The sequence below is a fragment of the Tauraco erythrolophus genome, chromosome 19 (assembly GCF_009769465.1).
Source record: "Tauraco erythrolophus isolate bTauEry1 chromosome 19, bTauEry1.pri, whole genome shotgun sequence".
NCBI lineage: Eukaryota > Metazoa > Chordata > Aves > Musophagiformes > Musophagidae > Tauraco > Tauraco erythrolophus.
The window spans coordinates 3824802-3846734 of record NC_141483.1 but is presented as its reverse complement, the minus strand read 5'-3'; the positions used below and the strand labels follow the sequence as shown (position 1 = coordinate 3846734).

At 42.2% G+C, this 21933-nt stretch overlaps 1 protein-coding gene across 1 annotated transcript in view; it reads left to right on the top strand.

Annotated features, from left to right (window-relative positions):
* The window catches only part of TAOK3 (TAO kinase 3), a 64164-nt gene that overhangs the window by 25341 nt on the left and 16890 nt on the right, over positions 1 to 21933 (top strand). The window contains exons 10-14 of the mRNA XM_086623664.1: positions 1278 to 1371; positions 2847 to 2928; positions 8330 to 8497; positions 11412 to 11618; positions 21708 to 21842. Of these exons, the coding sequence (XP_086479790.1) occupies positions 1278 to 1371; positions 2847 to 2928; positions 8330 to 8497; positions 11412 to 11618; positions 21708 to 21842 (686 nt within the window). The remainder of the gene's footprint in view (positions 1 to 1277; positions 1372 to 2846; positions 2929 to 8329; positions 8498 to 11411; positions 11619 to 21707; positions 21843 to 21933) is intronic.

Genomic DNA, 21933 nt, shown 5'->3' with positions numbered 1-21933 from the left:
CAGCTGAAAGTTTGTGACATGAATCAACATGGACAGGTTCTTTACGTGAGAAGAAAAGGGTTTGCACTGCAAAGGGCAATTGATACACATCCACACAACCTGAAGCAGATGTAGACGTGATAGCAGGTACACAGAACACACGTGTGCACTTCAAGTTTGAACATTGACATTGCATGTGCTGACTAGATTATTTTCAAAGATTCTGTTCATACAGATTATATTTACCTAAAGAGTAGTACATCAAGAACTTATTGTGAGGGCAAATTCACTGAAGATGTTATTTATGTCTAATCAGCAGAAATATACATGAGATAACAGAGGTCAACATACAGAATGGGAAGAAATGTTGACCCTGATATGGACACGATAATGTTGTAAATGACTAGTAACTTCCAGTGTTGTATTACATGTGTCAGCACTAATGCCTTGCTGACACAGCATGTATTCTGATATAAAGAATGCAAAAATCAGAAGTTCTAGACTTCTCTTCTTCCATACAGCCACCGATTTCTTCTCTTGTGGAGTTTAGACTAGTTATGGCCTCTCAATGAGGAAATCACAGTGGTAGAACAGATATGCTACCCTATGTAGACACTGAGTCTTGATACAATTTCTATGGAGCTTTTCAGTCAAGAACCTCAAAGCCTTTTTGCATAGTTGATGGGTTTGCTTTTTTTAATATTACCATTTTGAGAAGTATTAAACTTTTTTTTTAAAAAAAAAAAACCCTTTGAGCTTTGCCTTTGCATGATTCCATACCTGAACATGAGGTCAGGTAGCAGTGGGAGGAAGTCTCTTGTTGAGAACCACTTGGCTTTCTTTGAATGCTGATGCCTTAATTTCATGTGTAGCTGAAAGCAAGTAGTGTTTAAGGAAAAGCAAATGCGGTGGTTTGCCAAAACCAAAGATCTGTAGGGACTGATAGAGACATCTCCTAGCCCCAACGTGTTACATGTCTGAGCCCTGTTTTAGTCAGCCTCTGCTGATTTTACCATAGCAGGCCAGGTGTGAAACATTGCAGTTAAACAGGTAAAAATCTACTGGAAACTGTTTCTTATAATTTGTTTACTGTTCTCTTTGGATTTCTTCGTTCTCTCAAGTAACAGTTTTCCTTGAGTAGTTGTCCTGGTCTGACCTGGAATATTAAAATCCTTAGCTTAAATGTGATGACAACAGTAATGAGCTATTGATTTAGCAGCAATACCCTGCTTATACTTACCATATCTTTCTCCTTTTCTTTCTGACTGCCTTATCACACCTTTCTGTTCTCTCTCTAGCTGAAAGGAAGCCTCCACTATTCAACATGAATGCAATGAGTGCCTTATATCACATAGCCCAGAACGATTCCCCTACGTTACAGTCAAATGAATGGTAAGAGAGCTATTACCAGATATTTTCTTTTTGTTTCCCTGAAAATGCTCTGCGACACTCTCTGCATTGTTTCAAGTCTGACAAGAAAAGTGTTTGTTGCAGTGTAGTGATTTAACTGCGTTCTTAAATAATGCTCCTGTGTAGGCAGGCTCAATTTTGACCTTCTGTCACTTTGGCTGTGCTACAATCTAGATGTGCGGAGGTGTTAATTATGGGGCTGTAGATGCTGTAGGAATTAAGATGCTGCAGGAATTAAAATATTCTTGGATACATTAAGGCAGACATAGCTCAGCATCAGCAAAGTTTCCAGCTGCAAAAGATCCCTGACAGAAGAATTGTTAGCATTGTAGTGCAGCTGAAATGTGGAGAAAGGGAGGGGAGATGTACACAGAAAATAGAGGTAATTAGATTGGTTTCAGTGAGTGACTTCTAAAGTCATCAGAGCTCTGTGGCCAGTAAATACTCCCCTTGCTACAGGCTTGTTCCAGAATCAGCTTTGAAACAAGAATGCTTTGTTATTCTGTGGGAGCAAAGGAGCTACCCTGCTTCCTGTTCTCTGTACCCAAGAGTGGAATGTAGCTCTCGAGTGATGCTTGGCAGAGCCTGCAACTGGCTTGAAGCAATCGCTCCTGAAGAGGTGTGAAGTTCCTCCAGTTGCACTGCTAGGCATTTAAGTGACATAATTGTTTCATTGCTGATCGTTCCATCAAAAACACTCCCGTTGTCTTATTTCATCATCTCTGTTTTGTCCGTGTTTCAAGAATCGAAGAATTTGGTCTCATATCTGCACACTGATACCCACGTTATTCTGTGCAGAATTTGCAATGCAGAGTAGAGACAACTTGTGAATACAGTATGAGAATCAGTACTCTTGATTGCAAGCACTTTGTTTATAGTCACCTGTTTGCTCTCTGTGGCTTTGAGAACACGAGGAGTAAGCAAGGTGCCTTTTATGCTGCTTTCGAGTTCAGTTGGCACCTAGAAGATCAGTTTTCTTCTCTCCAGTTGTGATACAAGCTCACATAAAGTGTAAAGTTTTGTTGAACTAAGCGTTCTATCAAGGTGCTGTAGTGAGTCAGTGTTGCAGATGGTGGGAAGCTTCCAGAGAGTAGGGAGCCATCCCATCAGCCAACTTCACAAGGGCATTTCTGGAGGAACTAGCAATTTCCTTGCCATCTATTTTTAAGTAGTCGAAGTAAAATTGAAAATAGTGACTAGTACACGTAGTTCTTGCTTGTTTTTTCAGTTTGTGGTTGGCAATAATTGTGTGACAACGTTTGTTTCAACAGTCTTCAACGGTTGAAAAAACTGATGGGATCGACTTACTCAGAATTTCAAAAAGTCCAGTTAATTTCTCTGCCCTAGAACTTGAGAACAAATTAGTCAAGGTTTTTCTTTTGCTTTGCCCTAATAAGTTTGTGTATATTTCAGATCTGAAGCTGCTTTTTCATTTAGAACTTCTTTTTTATTTACAGGTCAGACTCCTTTAGGGGATTTGTTGATTACTGCTTACAGAAAATACCTCAGGAAAGGCCATCGTCAACAGATCTGTTACGGGTAATTTTTCAAATCTTTTCCAGAAATTTGGGAAAAATCTGTTTGTCTACCAAAATAATTCTAAAGATGGTGATCAAATATTTGCCCTTTCAAAAAAAACATTGCTCGTTTTGCTCTCATCTGAATCAAAAGAGTTTTGGAGTCTTCTGAAGAGAATTTTAGGCTCTTTAAGTTTCTTTCCCGGCTTTGCCTGTTCCGTGAGTCACAATTCTCTTTATAACATGATGCTCAAGAGTCGCACTACTGGAGAGAAGTGGAGATGGACTGTGTGGTACAACAGTTACCCTGTTGAGTGAGGAGTTACTGGGGGGAGCAGCCCCACACCTTGCTCCTCTTGCACCCCAGAGCTCTGCAGAGGTTACGTTTGGTTCAGAGGACTCGCAAGCGTCGTGGGGCAGAGACCTTTCTGGAGCAGTTACGTGGTTTTGTGTAAAGTAATGTAACTGGTAACTAACTGAGGCTTTTATTTTTTTTTTTCTTTCTCCTGTTTATCTTCTGCAGTAAGGAAAAATGTTACTTTTCCATTGTGTACAGGCAATACTTGCTCCTAAGCTTATACACCATTTCAGTGAGATTTAAGGCTTGTGGCTTGCTACAGGCTTTCTCTGTGGAAGTGATAGAAAATCTAAAAAAAAAAAAAAAACAAAAACAAAAACGTTTTAATTACTACTCAAAATCTAGACTTAACCCTCAAAATCTAGACTCGACCAGTCTTCATAAGATGCATAGACAGTAGCATATCTTTTGCAGAGCTGGTAGTACTTTGAGAATTAAACTCTGGATGATCAGAGGGTTGAGCTCCTAATAAAGATTCACAGATAGTGGCTGATTATTTAAAGGAACATGAGTATTAGAGATAGAGAGAGACTGGATGACCGACGTTTATCTCCTGGCCAGAGGAGGAGTGTTCTATGTGGGGTGCTCTGAACTGTCCAGTCTTGTCTTTTTTTTGACAGATGCAGATGAAGCTCAGGAAGGTTATCTTGACCTTTTTTCTCTAGTAATGCTAATGTGAGGGTGATTAATTCTTTATCTGTTCTTACCTTTTGAATATGTATCTTTTCATGAGCTGTCTGCCTGATCTCAGTTCAACTCTTGGTTTTGCTCTATTCTTGTAAATCATTCGTTTGGCCCTTTCTGACCCACTTTTTGGTTTGATGTTTGCTTTCGTGTAAAGTTCCTCTGGCTGGACAGGCATTTCTGGCACTACTACACGTACCATGAGATGTTACTCCAGGTGTGGTTACGTGGGAGCTGTGGTGTTACAGTAGGAGGTGCTGGTGCTGTGTTCTTTTGACTGCTGTTTGGTGCAGAAGTCCTGACAAATTTACTGGTCAGTGCCAACTGTAGATCCCTCCTCATGTTATTACTTACCAAACATACTTTGCGTCTGTTTAATTGTGTATTTCCAGACATCACATTTTTTCCAGCTTCTTTCTCTAGTCATCCACTGTTGTATTTCTGTCTGTTTCTGATCTCTGTTTTCCAATCATTTCATTGTCCTAGGTAAGTTTTGAGCAATTCCTCTTGATTCATTAACATCTTATAATGTGTTTGCTTCTTTTCTATATTCATGCATTATACTTAGTTGTTAAAAGCAGCACTGACAGGATAGGCCTAGGTTAACTTCTTCCCCTCATCAAACCACCAAACCCAAAAGTCATTTATATCCCTTTAATAGTTCCTATACTGAACCCAACTAATTAGAACTTGTTTTGGAAATAACTGTATCATTTTGGAAAGTGCCTTGTATGGGTTCATAATTGCCAGGAGCTTGCAGGAGGGGAATCTGTGCTGGGAGTGATGTGTCCAGAGTTTGCCCAAGTTTTGTCAGTGAATCATAAATCAGTTCCAGTTTAAGTCATTTGGTTTCAGTTTACCTGAGAAGTATAGGAACTGCTTAAACACAAGGGCTTTGTGTTTGTGAAATTCAGGAGCACCCTTCCGTTAGAAGGCAGGGATGTGTGAAACCCTGTCCAGGCCCTTTTCCACTAGGATTTTTTTTTTCCAAGTATTTCCTTTCTTTAAAATTGATTAGTGGCCCTGCTCTTCCTCTGGTTGCTGTAGATAGCTGCTGGTGAGAATTGCATGGCATGCTGCTGTTCCACACCAGGCAAACAGGACTGAGTTTTTCCTTAAATATTTGAGTAAAGCAATTGCCAGCTCCATGAAGTGTTTTGCTTAATTTCCACAGTAGGTTAGACTGCGCTCTGAGTCTACCTGGCAGCCTCTTCTTGCTGGTTTTTGTTCTTAGGCCACCACTCAGCCTTTGGCTTGTGGCTTCTCTTGTTCTTTCGGCTCCGTAAAACGCATTCCCATGGATGTTTGTGAGCCTCTTGGTTCTTGAAGAGTGAAATCAAAGCCCTTACTGAACAGCTAGCTTTGTGTTTGCTTCCATCCTTGCTTTAAGCCTAGACCACGTAGAATACTTAACCCTTACGCCTTCACTCTCTGGGTAAAGGCTGATGAACAAGCTTGTTCGTACTGTCTCTTCAGTGCCCGATATTTTTATTTTTTTTTCCCTGCGATACGTTCATGCTGTGGCACATAACCAGCGTTTTGTTCTCTGGTTCTGCTTGCAGCACCCTGACAATCCTTTGACCAGCTAATAGGTTCATGTTGTGGGTTTCCGAATGAATCATTCACGTGGATTGGCAGCCTTTCTGCTCTCTAGGAATAGTGCAAGTTCATTGAAGGAGATGATTTCCTGAGTACCTTCGGTTGGAGTCTGTGCCAACAATTGGAGCGGAGATCTTAAATCATGTATATTCAGTCTTTTTATTTGGTTTTGGACTTTCAGAACAGTACCCTAGATGTTCCTTCCTGCAGTAGCTCTCCCTAAAGCTTCTTAGATTATAAGAGTGAAGATGATTTTGTCTCATGAGGATTTTTCACTTGTGTACAGTAAACAGGGATAGGGCAAATTTTTGTGGCCATGTTTTCTTAAAGGGAAATGAATTTTAAATGAAGCTTTTGAGAATTATTTTGATTTCAAGTCACTATTCCAGGTGAAAATAGTCAAATGACTGTAGTGATACTAAAATGCAGTTGAAATTTAAAAAAAAATAAACAAAACAACAACCAAAACCTCACTAATATTTTTCCCTTTTAAAATTAGAAGCAATTATAAAATTTGTTTTAAAACATTCCCCTATTTTTCTCAGCTTGCATGACATTCCCAGCAGACTTGAGTTCTGTTAGTCACTCTTCGAGCCAACTTGTTACCTGCCTTTAGACCAACCTTTTCCTCCCTTTGAGTCAGTTTGGGTTTTTTCCTTGCAGTTTGGAGAAAGTATCCAAATTAAGTCCTTTCAGCCGTCGTTTCTTAGTGTTGCACAGTACCTTGCAGAAGGGTGTGTACATTTTTATAATTTATAAAATTATATAATGCAAGTTAACAGTCCGAATTGTATTTTTATTATGCAAGAGCTTTTTGGTTTGGTTTTCACTTTCGTGCATCTGCCGCGCAGTTTCCATGTGATCTCATTCTAATTGAATAGTGCTTGAATACGAAGCACAGTGTTTCCTGTGAAATTAGTATTTGTACTGTTAAAGAATATGCATAAACAAGTACACACTGGACAGACAGGATGGATTTAAGTTCAGGATCATTGTTCCAAACACATTACTGCTTTCTAAAAATTATCTACAGTGAGATAAAAATGGTTAGCGTTTTCCTAATCATAGATAAGCTGCAGATTGTTACTGTTTGCAGAGGAATAAATGGTGGTTGTCTGTGGTGAGGTGCAGAATTGATTCATTTTGCTTCTGTGTTAAACGGTGTTTAGATCTTTTAGCTATAATTCAAAAATACACACCATCACTACTCGCCAAAAAATTGATTCTGAAATGCCTAGCTGTCCCCATTAGCAAAACTCAAAAGCATAACGGTTTGAATGCAATTAAAAACAAGAAGCAAGCCTGTGGCATGATAGTTTGTACGTTTATTTACAAATCAGTAAAAGAGGATCATCCTTTCAACTTTTTTATGCACAAGACTCCTGTGTTAAGTAGGACTGTCTTTCATGCATGGGTTACTCCAGTTAGTTGCATATGTTAGCTTTTTGAACTTGAGGGATGGCAACACATCTAGGGTAGAGATGCTTTTCCCTGTCCTGTGGGTCCCTGAGTTCACCAGGTGTGGAAGGAGCTGTGAGACCAAGCAGGCAGATGTGACCCTCCTGAGAACTGCTTTGCAGACAGGGTCCAGCTGTTGAGGCTCTCTGACAAAAGGCCCCTGTGGCATTTGCATCACAGGGCAGAGAACAACTTTTTTCCCATTCCTCTCTTCCATTGTTAATGTTTCTAGAAATGTGCAGATGACGTTTGTGCCTTCAGGCCGTCTCCCGTGGTACCTATTAAACAACAGACCCAACGTAGGGATTCCATGTAGAATTTTGGCAATTGTATACTCAGGCTGTCTGCTTTAGTCAAAGGTTAAATGGGAAATCTGCAAAGCTTTCCTACTCTACTGCAAGTTGTACAGTTCAGGAGAAAGTATCTGATAAATCAGAGAAAAGCCTTTCATCGTGTACTTAAATTCTATTGAAGAATTTATTGTTAAGTCTACACTTAAAACCTGTGCTTCTGTGTAGCAGGAGTTGGTAAGAACCCGATTTTACTTTAACTCTGGCTACAAATGCTTTAAGTATAAATAAACCTTCTAGTCTTACTGGTTTTATGCGTGAATTGGAATAGAGAGATGCAGGATAAACTTTTGCATGTAGCTTAGGCAAGTAATCTTGCATAATCAGGGTTGATTCTTCTTTGTCCTTTATGCATTTTGTTCATTTTAAATGCCTTGGTAAGGTTTGAAGTGGCACTGTGTTGTGCCTTGTCCACATCCAACAAACGAGCTTGGGAAGGGACGAATTAGCTGGGACAACGTTGCCTGGGGAGCTCAGAAAACCTGACCCCAGTCCAAACTTCCACTTCAGACAGAAAAGTGAGCCAGGGCTAAAGGGAGCTTGCGAAGGTCAGCCAGGTCCCACACCTCTCCATCCGCTGCTCGTCTTCTCCTGCTGCTGTGCCCGCGTGCGCAAGCTTCAAGTAGAGAAGTGATTTTTGCCTCGCTTCTCTCTGCTCTACATTTAATTATGTGCTTAAGCAGATCTTCTGACTTCTGAACAAAACGTTGTGCAGCCTACGCTTCAAAACCCCCAGCGCGTAGCGTGATGAGTCGGTTATTTGACGTAGCGATGAGCGCAGTCGGTGTGTTCAGAGCTGAGCGCGTTTGGAGTCTTTCATAATGAGTATTACTAATTATCGAATATCAACAGCCCGAGAACTGAATACGAACTGTCATTTCAGGTGCCTCTTAAAAGGAGTCGCGGTGTCCCTGTTGTTACATCAAACACACCAGTGTCATGTCTGAAACTGTGTTTTATTTCCTTTAATTTAGCATGATTTTGTTCGCCGAGACCGGCCACCAAGGGTACTTATAGACCTCATACAAAGAACGAAAGATGCAGTACGTGAATTGGATAACCTTCAGTACCGGAAAATGAAGAAAATCCTTTTCCAAGAGACACGGAATGGCCCACTGACCGAGTCTCAAGAAGAAGAGGAGGTACTTTTATTTTGTTACCCCATTTGCACTGTTATAAATAATTTGAGGGCAAGTGAGATGTTCCTCTGCTGAAGGGGGCAGAACAAGCACAGCCTAGGTGAGGATGCAATCCATGTCGTTGGAATATCATCTGGAACAGCAGAGATACAGGGTAGGATAATGAGGGACAGTAACCTTTACTTGGTGTTAGATGTACGTTTATTGGCAACTTTAAAACTTTGGGTTTTTCCAAACGGTGGCCTTTTTTCTGAAAGCTTTAGGGAAGAAACTCATTGGGAGGGAGATTCCCTGAGAAGAAAGCGGTTCACAGCCTGTGTGAAGGAAGGTCTGTTGACAATCCAAGCTTTTCAGTCTCAGAAGCACAGTCAAGACCACTTGATTAACGTTAATATTTTTTCAATTACCATAACTGTACTGTAAAGTAATTGGTCTATCATGAGCTGAAAAGCAAATCACCAAATTAATAAGACTTATTTTTTAAAGTTCTTTAATATTAAAGAAAAAATATTTAAGACGTAAAATTCAGCTTCAGTTTAAATCTTATAACAAACAACCCACTTAATCAGTGTATGATAATTGACACTAACTGTGGCTTGGAGAAGGAAACGAGCCATTTTTCAATTGATAAAATTAGATGGAAATTAATATCATTTGGTGCAGGCACATTGGATAAATCAATCCATGACTGGTTCTCGACAAAAAAAAATTGACAAGCAAATTGATGTTTGTGTTCCTTTTCGCTGCAGTATAGCAAGATAATATGTAGTTAGATGCCCAAGCTCAGCGTATGTTCAGGGTCTTAGTTTTGAGGTTTGTGTGTGTCAAATGCTCCTTGAAGACTAAACTAGAGGTCTGGTTTAAGAAATGGATCGGCCTGGGTGTCAGGTAGGAGAGTACACAGGAGGAGGAGACGGGAACTCAGCACTGTCCTTCACGTTGAAGGAGTTGCACAGACGGAGCACGAACAACCACCACTGTGATTAAAGCTACGAAGTGCTTCTGTTGTAACCTTCCAGCTAGTCAGCTTCTCAACCTTGAGCTTAGTTGTTGGGGTGGAGAGAGGGGGGATTTGTCAGATTTTTGCACAGAAACCTTCAAGCTTTGTCTATCTATGTGTCAAAAGCTGTTAGGAGAGTGACGGGGTAGGAAAGCGCGAGGGAATGTGTTTCCCGTTTGACCGTTCAGCAGATCGGAGCTCAGCAGCTAAGTGGGATACATGTGGCGGTAGTTGACTCCGTATCTTCTGTTCCTCCTGTCCCCACCTCTCAAAAAAGGAGGAAGGAGAGAGATTATATCTCTAGGAATTAACCCTCACACTTTGCATGTGCACAGCATGCTTGGCACTGTTTTACCACTGAGCTTGTGTACCACGAGAGGAGGCTGTATTGCTGTGTGTATCGCTGACTCGGCAGGGGAAGGAAAACACAGCACTTGCTTCCGTTACTACTTAACGGGTTAACAGAAGCTGCTCAACTTAAACGCCACAAGACAGTTCCTTTTTCGACCTTAGACTTTCTAAGGTGAAAAAGGAGCATTACAAGTCTTTAACACTCAAAATACTACTAATGCTTTCCTTGGAGCTCTTGCGAGAAAGTTAAGGTGGTTTGGAAAGTATTCAAGTCAGGAAGTCGGTGTTAAGGTTGCATATGCAATCCCTTGTGTCCTTTGAGCATCTACATTCATTAATTACATAGCCATATCCTCATCTCGGATGCTTCATTATATTATTTCTTCTGCAACTTTATATAAGCATCCGGGAAATGTTTTCGTTCTCACGTGTGTATGTTCTCTGTTAAACAGTATTCTTTTTTATTTTGGATTTTCAGTGCTCTTACACAGGCTCTGAACGATCTGCTTGTTGCTTAAAAAATAATCACACAATCAAATACAAATCTCTCAAGTCTGTCAGTTTTGTCTTTCTGTTGGTTTCCAACAAAATGAGTACCCTGTTAATTGATTTTTCAATGTAATTCTCCCTGAGATCACTTTGGAGGCCAGGACACACTGGATGCAGTAGTGAGCCATTCATTTTGGTGAATCAAGGCAATTTTGGACCAGGAGCTGAAGGATGTTCAGAGTTCTCAGTTCTCACTGTGAACTCCTCACAAGCCTCGTCAGTGCCACTAGTTAATTACAAAGGACTCCTTAAATTCTCTAAAGTCAGTCCACATTCAGTGCATACTTTGGAATTACTGAGCTAGTATGGGTATGCAACAAGGAAAAAGGCTGCTAACTTCTGATATTTGTCTGTAGGATCAAAAATGTGTCCTGTATGAGCAATAACTATTTACGTATGTCTAAGTGGATTACAACAGTTTTAATCACTGTAATAATGTAAGTTCTTCTGAGTCAGCAGCTTAAAGGTGAATGAAGAACTTATCTTGGCTGAAAATACAAGATTAAAAGGGGTTTTTAGCTTGACAAAATGTAATTGCTGACTGCTTGGGACACGGAGGTTAAAACCTCTACACCTTATCAAATCATAAACAAATGGGTTCATTGTCTTAAAACTTTTTGGATTCACAAAATGTGTTGTAGCGTACCCTGACTCGGAACATTGCTTTCATACAAACTTAGGTTGCTCCTTTTTAATTATGAGACTCCTTCCACCAGCCATCCAGTATTCCTGGATGTCTCCTATTCAAGCCAAGAGCTGTGCCCAAACTTACTGATATGTGGAAAAAAATTGGCTTGAGGCCTGGTGTAGTAAGATTGCAGGAGAAGAGGCAAAAGCTAACTGCCCCGTCTGGAGTTTCATAACCCAAGCAGCCTTGACAAACCTAGTTGCCAAAACAAGGAGCGAAGAACCTGTAGCTCTGCAGAGTCGCCTTTAAAACAAACTTTGGGCACTGCAGGAGCGTGCTGGGCAGGTGATCTCCTGCAGTATTTGTAACTGATGCCCCTTGTTTTATAGGACAGTGAGCATGGATCAAACCTGAGTAGGAAGATGGACAGTCTGGGCAGCAACCATTCTATCCCAAGTATGTCTGTGAGCACAGGCAGTCAGAGCAGCAGTGTGAGCAGCATGCAGGAGGTCCTGGATGAGAGCAGCCCTGAACTGGTCATGATGCATAGTGACGAGAGCACAATTAATTCCACTTCCTCCGTTGTTCATAAGAAGGTATGTTGTCTGGTGCTCTCCATAGCTTCCTGCAGTCCCTGCTATTGCTCGTGTTGGCTCACCCGCGTAGGGCCCAACGGTCCGTGTGCTGTGGTCTTGTGCTGAGCCATCTGCTGAGAGCAGGAGCTGGTGCTGGGCTTGCTGGAATCAAGTTCTGTGTTTGTCTTTAAAAGCTAAACTGCATTTGGATAACCTCTGAAAATAAAGAGGCCACTACTGAAAGGTAGCGCTGTGTCAGTGTCTAGGCAGGGTTCACCCACACTTTCTGCATGCCTCCTTGCCCAGCCCTGCATGTGCGCTCTGCCTGTCACGTCTGTCCTGCTTTCCTTGGGAATGACTGTCCTGTGTTATGTGATACGGTGACAAGTGGTCGTAGCAGCTAAGCTAACCGTTTACCAGTCACAGTGTATGATTAAAATCTGCTTGCACTTGGATTTCCCTCGTGAGAAGTGGAAGTGTGCAGAACTTTGGACCCTTCCCGCAAGGTATGTTTTGAGTTAAATTCCACTCAATGCTTTTCTGCTCTTTTGCTGCATGTTGTGATCTGTTGCCTTTCGTTTGCTTAGTGCTAGATATTAGGCTAAAGTTGTCTAGCTGTAAGTCAGCATCTAATGTAAGATTGTTTGACTAAAATAGTTTTGGCTTGGCCGTAGCGGTGGCATTTGCTAGTGGGCAGTAAAATGTAGGTTGGTTGTGTGGTTGCATTTGCAGAGAGTTTCAAAGTGTACGTATGCTTTTTGCCAGAGGAGCTAAAACATTACAATAGCATGAAAAGTACAAATTTCTCATTTCAAGGTTACAGTAAAGCCTGGTTTTAACTAACTAAATGGTTTCAAGCAATTTTTCCTCCTGAAATACAGTGTTTGTGTAATTGAATACTGAAGTGCTTATAAAAGGGATCTCTCAAGAAATTTTGTCTTCAACAAAAGATTGCCTTACATATTTAAAGATACTGGCAGATAAGTTGCATGGGCTTCAGGGGTTTATGTCTTTCTGAAATACGTTTGCAGTAACTCCTTCAGAGAAGATTTTATTTTCACCTTTCTGGAAAATAAAAAGTGTTAAGTACAAAATGCCAGCCCGAGGAACCATCCTGAATGAAGAGCAGCGCAACTGATTTTGTTCTGGGTGATTATAGTTGGAGCTCTTTCTGATTTTGTGTAGGATTCAGAAATGTGTATTACCTTTAATTCCACGTTGTTGAGTAGTCATATTTACGTATGCATTCAAAGAGAAGTTTGAGAGTTACTGACTGAGCAGTGTCATTACAGTTGGTGAAAACAAAATGCAAGCCACTCCCATCAGACTTAAATTGTGTTTTTAAAAGAAGTTGAGTTCCTGCTTGTTGTAAGAAGAATATTTCAGTTTATAGTGATAGTATGACACTTCTGAAGTACAAATACAGGAAGATTTCTGACACTGTGATTTCAACGCTCTTAGACTTGTGCATAGCTGTTGTTTTCTTGAGATTAAGATGTTCCTTTGAGCAGAATGCATGAACATGACACCACGTGGAAGTTTTTGCAGGCTTGTAACTGAAGTATTGTAAAAGAAATCACCTGTAGATCATTTAACACAGGTGTTTTAGGTTAATTTTGGAAGCACAAAACCCAGATCTGCACTGATTACTGATTCTTGTGGTGAAGTAGATACTGACTTAATTGGCAAATGTTGCCTTCTGTATGTACACACAAGGCAAATTTAGACTATGTGTAGCAGGACATATTCCAGTCTGCAAACATATTGTTTTAATTGAGTACGTGATTTTTTTTTTTTTTATTCAGTGTTAACTTTGGGGAATGCAATTTTAAATGGAAAACTGCTTCATATGTATATTATGTAGATATTAATTCATGTGAAAAAAACTAAAATGGGAACAGGACACTTTATGGAGGTTTCTATACACATACATCCCACTCTGTTTACAAGGTAAAGGTCCTTACTCTGAAAAGACTTCAGTTTGCCTTTGTGCCCGCTTTAACTGTGTCTCTGTAAACTGATGCAGCTGATCCACACAACCTGGTTTTGTTCCAGCAGGTGAGAAGTAGGGAGTGCTGAGTTTGGTAGTGCTCTGGAGCCTAATCACAAACAAAATAGAAAGAACCTGGAGTTCAAGTTTAAATTAAGCTTTTGGTTTGCATTTAATCAGTCTTTAAAGGCTAAAAAGAAAATACTGATGAACATAATTAGCCAGCTGTCTCCATTATGTGGGCATAGGGTCACATACGAGATTGTTTTGACATGAGTCAAATGAAAGTGTTGTGTAAAATTATGGTATTCCACAAATGTGTTAATTAACAACCTCCGGATGTACCAGACTGTGTAAAGTGACCAAGATGGCAAAATTGCCCAGGCTGATGATATTTTTCTGAGGCTCAAAGCTCTAAGTGTCAGAGACCTTTTGATTTCTTTGGACCACAGCTGCACAATGTCATGTGCAATTGTCAAATGTAGGATGAAAGAGTCTGTGGTCATGTGTGGAATATAGTTCCCAGCCCTCAGTGCTTCAGACTGCTGCTTGGTGCAAAGAGCCAGTCTGGAGTGGCATTTACTGGGTGTAAATCAGGAGCAGACCTCAGGCTCTTGCTACATCACCTGTGTGGTGCTAGGCTGGGAGAGCATCCCCATCAAGCACTCCTAGCATCTATTCTGTGACCAGCTACTCTGAAACAGAGGCAAAGCATAAGAAACAGCCAACGTAGTAAAATCATTTGTAAACAACTTTTTTTTTTAAAATAAAACAGCTGCTAATTGGCTCTAACTCCCAAAAATGTTTTATGGTCACAGGGTGAGTGGAATGACCTGCTTCTGATGTGATTAATTTTCACTGGCTATACTAGTGCATGATAGCCAAGATGCTTTGGTTTTCCCTGATGGAGAATAGCACTTGTGATAAATCCTTCATGAAAAGCGGCCACAGCCTCGCCCCTTCCACAATACAAAAGCTTTGGGTAGCAGTGGAGTTCCATGTCTCTAAACTTGTGCTTAGAACAAAGGTGACTCCCACCTATCAGCAGAGTAGAACTTGTAGATTGGAAGAAAAATCACCGCACAAGAAGAAAATAATAATAATAATTATAAAGCCATAATTGAATGTGTAGCTTTTTATGTAACTTAGTTTATAGCTGTGTCCTAAACTCCTGGGAGGAAAAAAAAAAACGCAATCATGTCTGCTATTCGGGCAGGAAGCCTGCATCCTCCCTTCCTGGGATCTCAGTCCATCCTTAGGATCAAAGACTCCTTTGTCAGGAGAATGCCTTAATCACCAGCAAGTTCTTTACAGGAAATGCAGATGTCCAGCTTGGATGAGCTGTCCGGCTAGGAACTTTTCCTTGTGCCTTTGCAGGTTTCAAATTGGTGACCTCTTCTCTGTAAGCCACAATGTGATCAGAGTAAGAGTTCTGGTTTTCTAACATGTCTTTTGAAGACAGTTAACCTAACTGTGCTGCTCCATCCAAGAATTATCTTACCTATGGATGAACATTCTCATGTCCATCTCCTGTGGGGAGCTAATTCAGTTGCTCAGCTGCACAGGTTGACTACTGAAGAGTAAATGACAACTCTAATGCAAACCCAGTTGTACCTGAGAGCACACACACACCAAAAAAAAAAGACAAAATGGGGCAGGGAGTTAAACTGCAAATACACTGTGTTTCAAAGACACGTAGCCCAGATTTTAAAAGCAGATAGGTATCAGTTAATTCATCTTAAAATGAGGATGAAGATTTTTGGCTCCCTAAGAACACAGGCGTCAGTTGATGCGTATATGTCCGTGTGCGTACAGGTGGCTTCCCAGAAATATTATTTTGTTGTCCTGAATGAATATGCAAAGTGGTAGGATTTAGACCGTTCCCACATGGTATTATTTTATTTCCATAAAACTTTATAATGGTAAAAAAGGCTATTCTCTTTTAATCTAAACAAAAAGCCAGTACAGTATTGTTTTGTTCAACTGCAACAGAGTTGTTGCTGTTACTTCAACCTTCAAATCATCGGTACTTACAAAGATGAAACTTGGGCAATAAAAACGTCAGGGAAATCTTCTGATTAAAATCTAGTTTATAACAAAAGGATGAAAAGAGGATGTTCATAGTTGATCAGATTGGATATTAGGAAAAAATTTTTTACCATGAGAGTTGTAGAACACTGGAACAGGTTGCCCAGAGAGGTGGTGGATGCTCCATCCCTGGAGACGTTCAAGGCCAGGTTGGACGAGGCCCTGAGCAACCTGATCTAGTTGGAGATATCCCTGTTCCTTGCAGGGGGGTTGGAACTAGATGACCTTTGAAGGTCCCTTCCAGCCCTAACCATTCTATGATTCTGTGATCATCACAAATTCTTGCCCAATGTCTGTAGTAAAAACATACTTCTGTAATAACTGTCGCAACTTGAGTGGCTTTCCAAATCCGTGAAATTAACCTGGGCACGTCGCCTGTCGCTGCTGTGATTAATGTGAACTCAGCATTCACGCCGAGTTCCATGGATGGAGAGGGCTCTGGCACGATGGTTCTGCAGGAGTTACAGCTGAAGCAAAGCTGAAGGGGTTTCCTACATACCAAGATTTATGATCCATACTTGGAAAAGATGTTGGTTTTATGAGATGCAAGGGATATTTAGGTAATGACTAATGGAGTTTTGGCTGGCGTGATGACGCCTTGCTTACCTTCTGGAATCGTGTCAAGCAGGTTGGTGACATGAAGCCTCTTCTTGAAAGACTCTTGATACTTAAACCTCTCTGTAGATTGAGGCAATTAGTGCAGTGTATTAAAATGACCGATGGCACGCTGTTTTCCTTGCACTTTAAATTCTTAGAAGGAAGGGATTTGCTGCAGTTCCAATAAAGTCTGCGCTGTGGCTCAGAAATTGCCTGTCCTGTTTGTCTGGGAGACTGGCAGTGCTTTCCAGTTAGTGAATCCTCTTGTGTAAACAGTGGTTGTGAAGGGTTTTATTGGGTTTGCATAACCAAAAATGCAGTGGATGTTCCTTGTGAGGCAAAAGTTTAGATGTTTCAGCTTTGTGCTGGTCCGGTGTGATCAGAGTTTGCAGTTCAGGTGTGTTAGTTTCTAAATCAGCTACTGAATCACAGAATCACAGAACGGTTTGGGTTGGAAGGGACCTCAAAGATCATCTAGTTCCAGCCCCCCTGCCATGGGCAGGGCACCCTCCACTACACCAGAAGACGGTGGGACTCCTTTCTCTGTATTCCGTTAATTCTTTGCACTTGTGTTTGTCAGTGCAAAGGTGGTTTCAGCCATATGACAATGTTATATACTGAAAAAATTGAATTTATAGATCTGTCTGCCCAGTTTTGCTGTGATTAAAATCTGAGGCAAAATTCTCACTGATTTCTCTGTAGGAAACAAATCGAACTCTGATCTACCTACCGAGTTGTTTTCTGTTTGCTTCTATAGCTTCCTTGTTCCAGTTATCTTCTGAGCACGTATTTTATTCACCTAGGAAGTTTTATTGCTGCAATGTGTTTGTGTGGATTTTTTTTGCCTGGTGTTTTTTTGGAACAAGCTACATCTTGCTCTAAAACCAAGACAAAAACTTATCTGATCAGTGTAATTATTAAGTATTATCAGGAAGGAGTCTGGTCGGAATATCTTGAACATAAAATGAAAATACTGTTAGCAACATGCTGTTAGTGTTGCTCTTAAAAATGCATGGCAGTGGTGTAAAGCAGATATTCTGGAGAGGTTGTGCTGGTGTTGGGGACAGGGGATGGTAAAGCCCTTTTTCCAGTGAGAAGGATGAGAAAACAGTGTATGGTAGAACTGGTGTGGGACACTGGAGAGCAAAATTCAGGTTCTTACTTTGCAGGGTGACCTTGGGCAAGGCTCATGGGCTTGAGCAGGAACCCATGAGTAGTGTAAGATGCTCGGATGATACACCAGTGGTGGCCATTTAGATGGCCAGCTGGATCCCACTTGGATCAATTTGTGTCTGAACAAATGTTCTGACTGCTTCTTGGTATTTCTATTTATCGAGAGATTAACTTCCACAAGAACAATTTATTTATTTTTTGGGTTACTTATTAATCTGTAATATATGCAGGAGTCCTGCCTTTTGGGTTTCCTCATTGTTTTTGAGAGACTTGCTCTTTAGCATCTCCTAAGTAACTGGAAGCTCCACCAGCTCTCTGAACAGTTAATCCTGTAGAGATGCTTGAGTGTTTTTGTCCTGGCAAAAATGATGAGCAATTTCAAAGCCAGCACCCAGCCAAATACCCCATTTGTTGTGATCACCCTGAAAACTGTTTGTGTAGCAGATAATACAGCCAGAAAAACAAATGATTTCTTTAGCAGAAAGTTGAAGATTCCAGATTATTGACCCTAAATGGAAGGATTTTAATGGTTTAATGTGAGTTCTGATCTAAGCATGCCTGCAGTTGTATTCATAAGGCAAATATTGCAATAAACACACAAAACAGATGGAAAGTGAAATATACACAGAAGATACATTACTTTAAAAACAAACCGATGTTTGAACTGCAGATTTAGGGCTGAGAGATACCCTGGCTCAAACTTGATGAGTTTCTGGGGTGGTTTTGATCAGATTTTACTTACTGAGTAACTTGAGCTGAGGTGCCAGTCCTGGATCTTTGTTTCCCACAAAGCTGGAACTAGAAGTTTGAAACAAAATTTCCTTATTTGTGCCAACGTCTGAAAGGAGATAGGATTGCAGTATCTCTCAGCAAGTTTTTGGGAGAAGAAAATAAAATAAAAAGAGCAGAAATCTGTTTTCTGGGTTTGTAGGTAGATGTCTGTCATAGTATCCATCACTCACATTGAGGAAGGTTGGTGGAGATAACAAGGACTCTTAGGTGTAAGAGCAGTCTCTGTGGTAGTGTAACTTGCTAGACTTGGTAACTTTTTGTGTCTATTTTGTTTCTGGTAGCATGACGGCCTTTCTGAAAAATGTTTTGCCTGTTAAGGTTGAGTGGGCTCATTTGAGAGTGAATAGTGGCTGGCTGCCTGATGCAGACGCCCCAGATCCCAGATTAAGGGGTGCCAAAGGACAACCGCTGACTTTTTTGTCCACTTGGAAATTGGTCCTTTTTTTTGCTCAGTTGCAAAGGAATTTTCCCATTCTTTGCCCAGCACAATTTGAAATGGAGAATGCAGTTAATTCACATTCCTGAAGGGCAATTGGATTCTGCTTCGAGCTTCTAATGCGCACTGAAGCAACTAGAAGTCCCATAAAACAAAACCAGGATGACATTCTGCCCTCTAAGAATCCACCTCTTAGATAACAGAAGGTAACCCACAGATTAAATTCCCCATATAAGTAGTAATTACAATTTCAACTCATCATTTTAGGTGATGTTTTGGAGCATTCTGAAAAATTTGAATGCCCATTTTAAAAGCTTTTTTCAGTGATTTGCGGCTTCTCTGGTTTTAATATTTCACATTCACCCTGACATACTAATGTAACGGAAGATGGGCCAGGGATTGGAGTATTGGTTAGGAACTTTGTACCTTCGCATGTGCTGCTGCAGCCTTTGTGTATGACCATGGGTAATATTTATGCTGGCTCCACCTTAATTCCATGCCTAAAGTAGAGGAATCCTGTGTACTTTCATTTCTCTTCAGCCCTCCATGGCTCAGATGGGTAAGTCTTCTATAGACTTACCACAGGACATTTTTGTCCAGCTTTATTTTGTATATGAGGTGCTCCAGTTTCAGCCTGTAACAAAGGATTTCCCCTTTGCAGTTGCTCACTCCCTTCCCCTTACTCCATCTTGCCTTGCACCAGTGTGTTCACACGAGGCTGTGTTTGCACAAGCCCCAAAAAGCCAGGTTTATCTCTGCAGAGCTGTGCGTTGGAGAGCGAGAGGCCAAGTTCAGCATTGCTTCCAGTATTGCCCCTTGCCTGGCTAGGGGGCTGTTGTGCCAGAAGGCTCCAAAACATATCAGCAGAAATACCAAACTAAAAGGTGATGTTAGTAGCCAGCCCATCTGCTTTGGGTTGTCCGGAATATCCCCGATTTGTATTTCACAGAGTACCTCCTTACACCTACCTGATAGGCTGGAGTGCTCAAAGCTGTAGAAAACTTGGATTGATACTCTTCCAGTGAAGCCACGAGTCCAAGTGAACTGATTAATACTGTTAAACTTTAAAGGTTTAATCAAGATTTCTTTGGGATTACTATCCTAGAGCCTAAGATGTACCTTTCTCAGGAAAGCGTGCAAGTCTGGGAGCCCTGCCTGTCGTTTGAACATGCACAAGTTGAAAATCTGAGATCAGCCCGATTGCCAGTAATTGCCCTTCTGTAACACTGCCTTCCCCGTGTAAGACTGCAATAAAAAGTCCAGTATAAGGATGACCAATACAAAATTGCACCACAAATTTTTATTACACTCTGTAGTCCTACTGCTTCTGTGAAGGACTGTCGTTTTTAACTGTTCTAGCTTGTTCTGTCTCCCTGGGATGGGTGCGGAGGAGCCGGTGCAGCCTTGGCTCTGCAATGGTCTTGGGCCATTGTGCTCTGTCGGTGTAAAGGCAAGGGAGAGGTGAGTGTGGAGCATAAACGCTCAAAATAAAGAATATGAGAAAAGAAAAAGTCAATGGGTCATTCAGCTCTTTATATCAGCGTTTCGGTACCTGTTTGACTTTTGCTTGGAATCATTTACAGAATCATATTGAAAGTGGCCGAACGTGTGTGGGTCCAGACTAGAAGCAGCTGGAAACTGAGGGCAGCAGAGAGGGAAACCAAGTGTCTGCAGAGTGGGGAAGGAGCGTCGGTACAGCAGCAGTGTTATGGTGGAGATGCTATTCCGTATCAGCTGGTTCTCACCACGGGGCTTTCTGACCTTACTGGTGTCTGCCCTGGCATGGCACGGTGGCAAGGCTGCTTCTGCCTGTCTGCAAACACCCGGTGCCCAGAGGCAGCCGTTCTCTGCAAGAGTTGGTGTCTCTTATTTGCCTTTTGACATAGGCATTCGCAGCCTTTATTTTGCACTCTTGACAGATGGAAACTTGATTTAATTCACGAAGAATCTCGGGTTTTCCTTCAAGCTTTTAGGAGCTGGAGCTTGAAGATGGGCATCACGAAGCTGTGGTAGATGGCAGCATGGCAGATGTGCCAGCCCACACCACGGGCCGGGCTGCAGTGGGAGGCAGCGGGTTGCGCCGAGTGTCCAAAGGCTGCTCCATCCTGGAAGCGCAGCCCGCGGGTCTTGGCAGTCAGTGTTCCAGTTAGTGAGATCGTGGTGGTGGTTTTTCACTGGCCGTTCTGGTTCATGTCTCTCTGTCGGTTTGAGAAGAGCTTTGCTCCATCTCAACCAGCCTTGCGGATGTGCAGCCGCTCCTCGTGACGCCTCGCCGGCGAGCAAGGGGCAGGCGTGCTGCACCGGGAGCCGCGCGTGCCGAAACCTGCGCGCTGTTGCTTTAAAAGGAGAGGGAAAAAAATTAAAAAAAAAAATCTCCTTTGTGGGCTGTGGAGAGAAAGTGCTAGAACGGTGCGGGATCATGACTGGAAAGCAGGATCCCTGAGTGGTCACGGAGGCTTTCCTGGTCCTCCCTCCCCAGCCTGCCGTGGCGTTAGCCGGGATGCTCGTGCTCCGCGGCAGATAGCAGACCGGAGACAAAGCCCCTGGCGAGGACGCGCCGCTCGGCAAAGGGAATGAGGCAGAATGTTGCTCCTGGGTTGAAAGGGAACGGCACCTTCTTTGCTGGGCATGGGAATCACGTTTCCAACGGCATCGCTGGCTTGCAGGGCTTGAGCCCGACCTTCCGGAGGAGTCCGATCGCTCTGCATCGCTTTTCGCTTCTCGAATCCTTTTTTTTCCGCACATATGTAATCCTGGAGGTTTAAAAAAAAAAAAAAAAAAAAAAAACCAAACCAAACCACAAACCACCAGGCAGGCAGGGATTCGGAAGGCATCCCGCGGGCGATCAGCTGACACCAGCCGCTCCTGCAATGTGTTGCTTATTCATTTCGTACGGCGGGAGCTGCCGGGGCTGCCGGAGCTGAACTATGCCTGTCCTACAGCGGCGCCTGTGCACACAGCGGCGTGAGGGAGAGGCAGCCGCCGCGGGCAGAGCGCAGCCGGACCTTCTCCTTCTTTTTATCCCTTTCTGCAGGATCATGTATTTATAAGGGATGAGGTGGGCCACAGGGATCGCAGGCCTGAGGTGCGGCCTACCCAGTCAGTGCAGAATCAGGCCCTCCACTACCGGAACCGAGAGCGCTTCGCCACAATCAAATCAGCATCTTTGGTAAGTGGCCACCCCCCCCCCCCCCATTCCCCCATCCCCCCCTCTCCACCCCCATCCCCCCCTCTCCACCCCACCCCACCCCCGCCCGTCC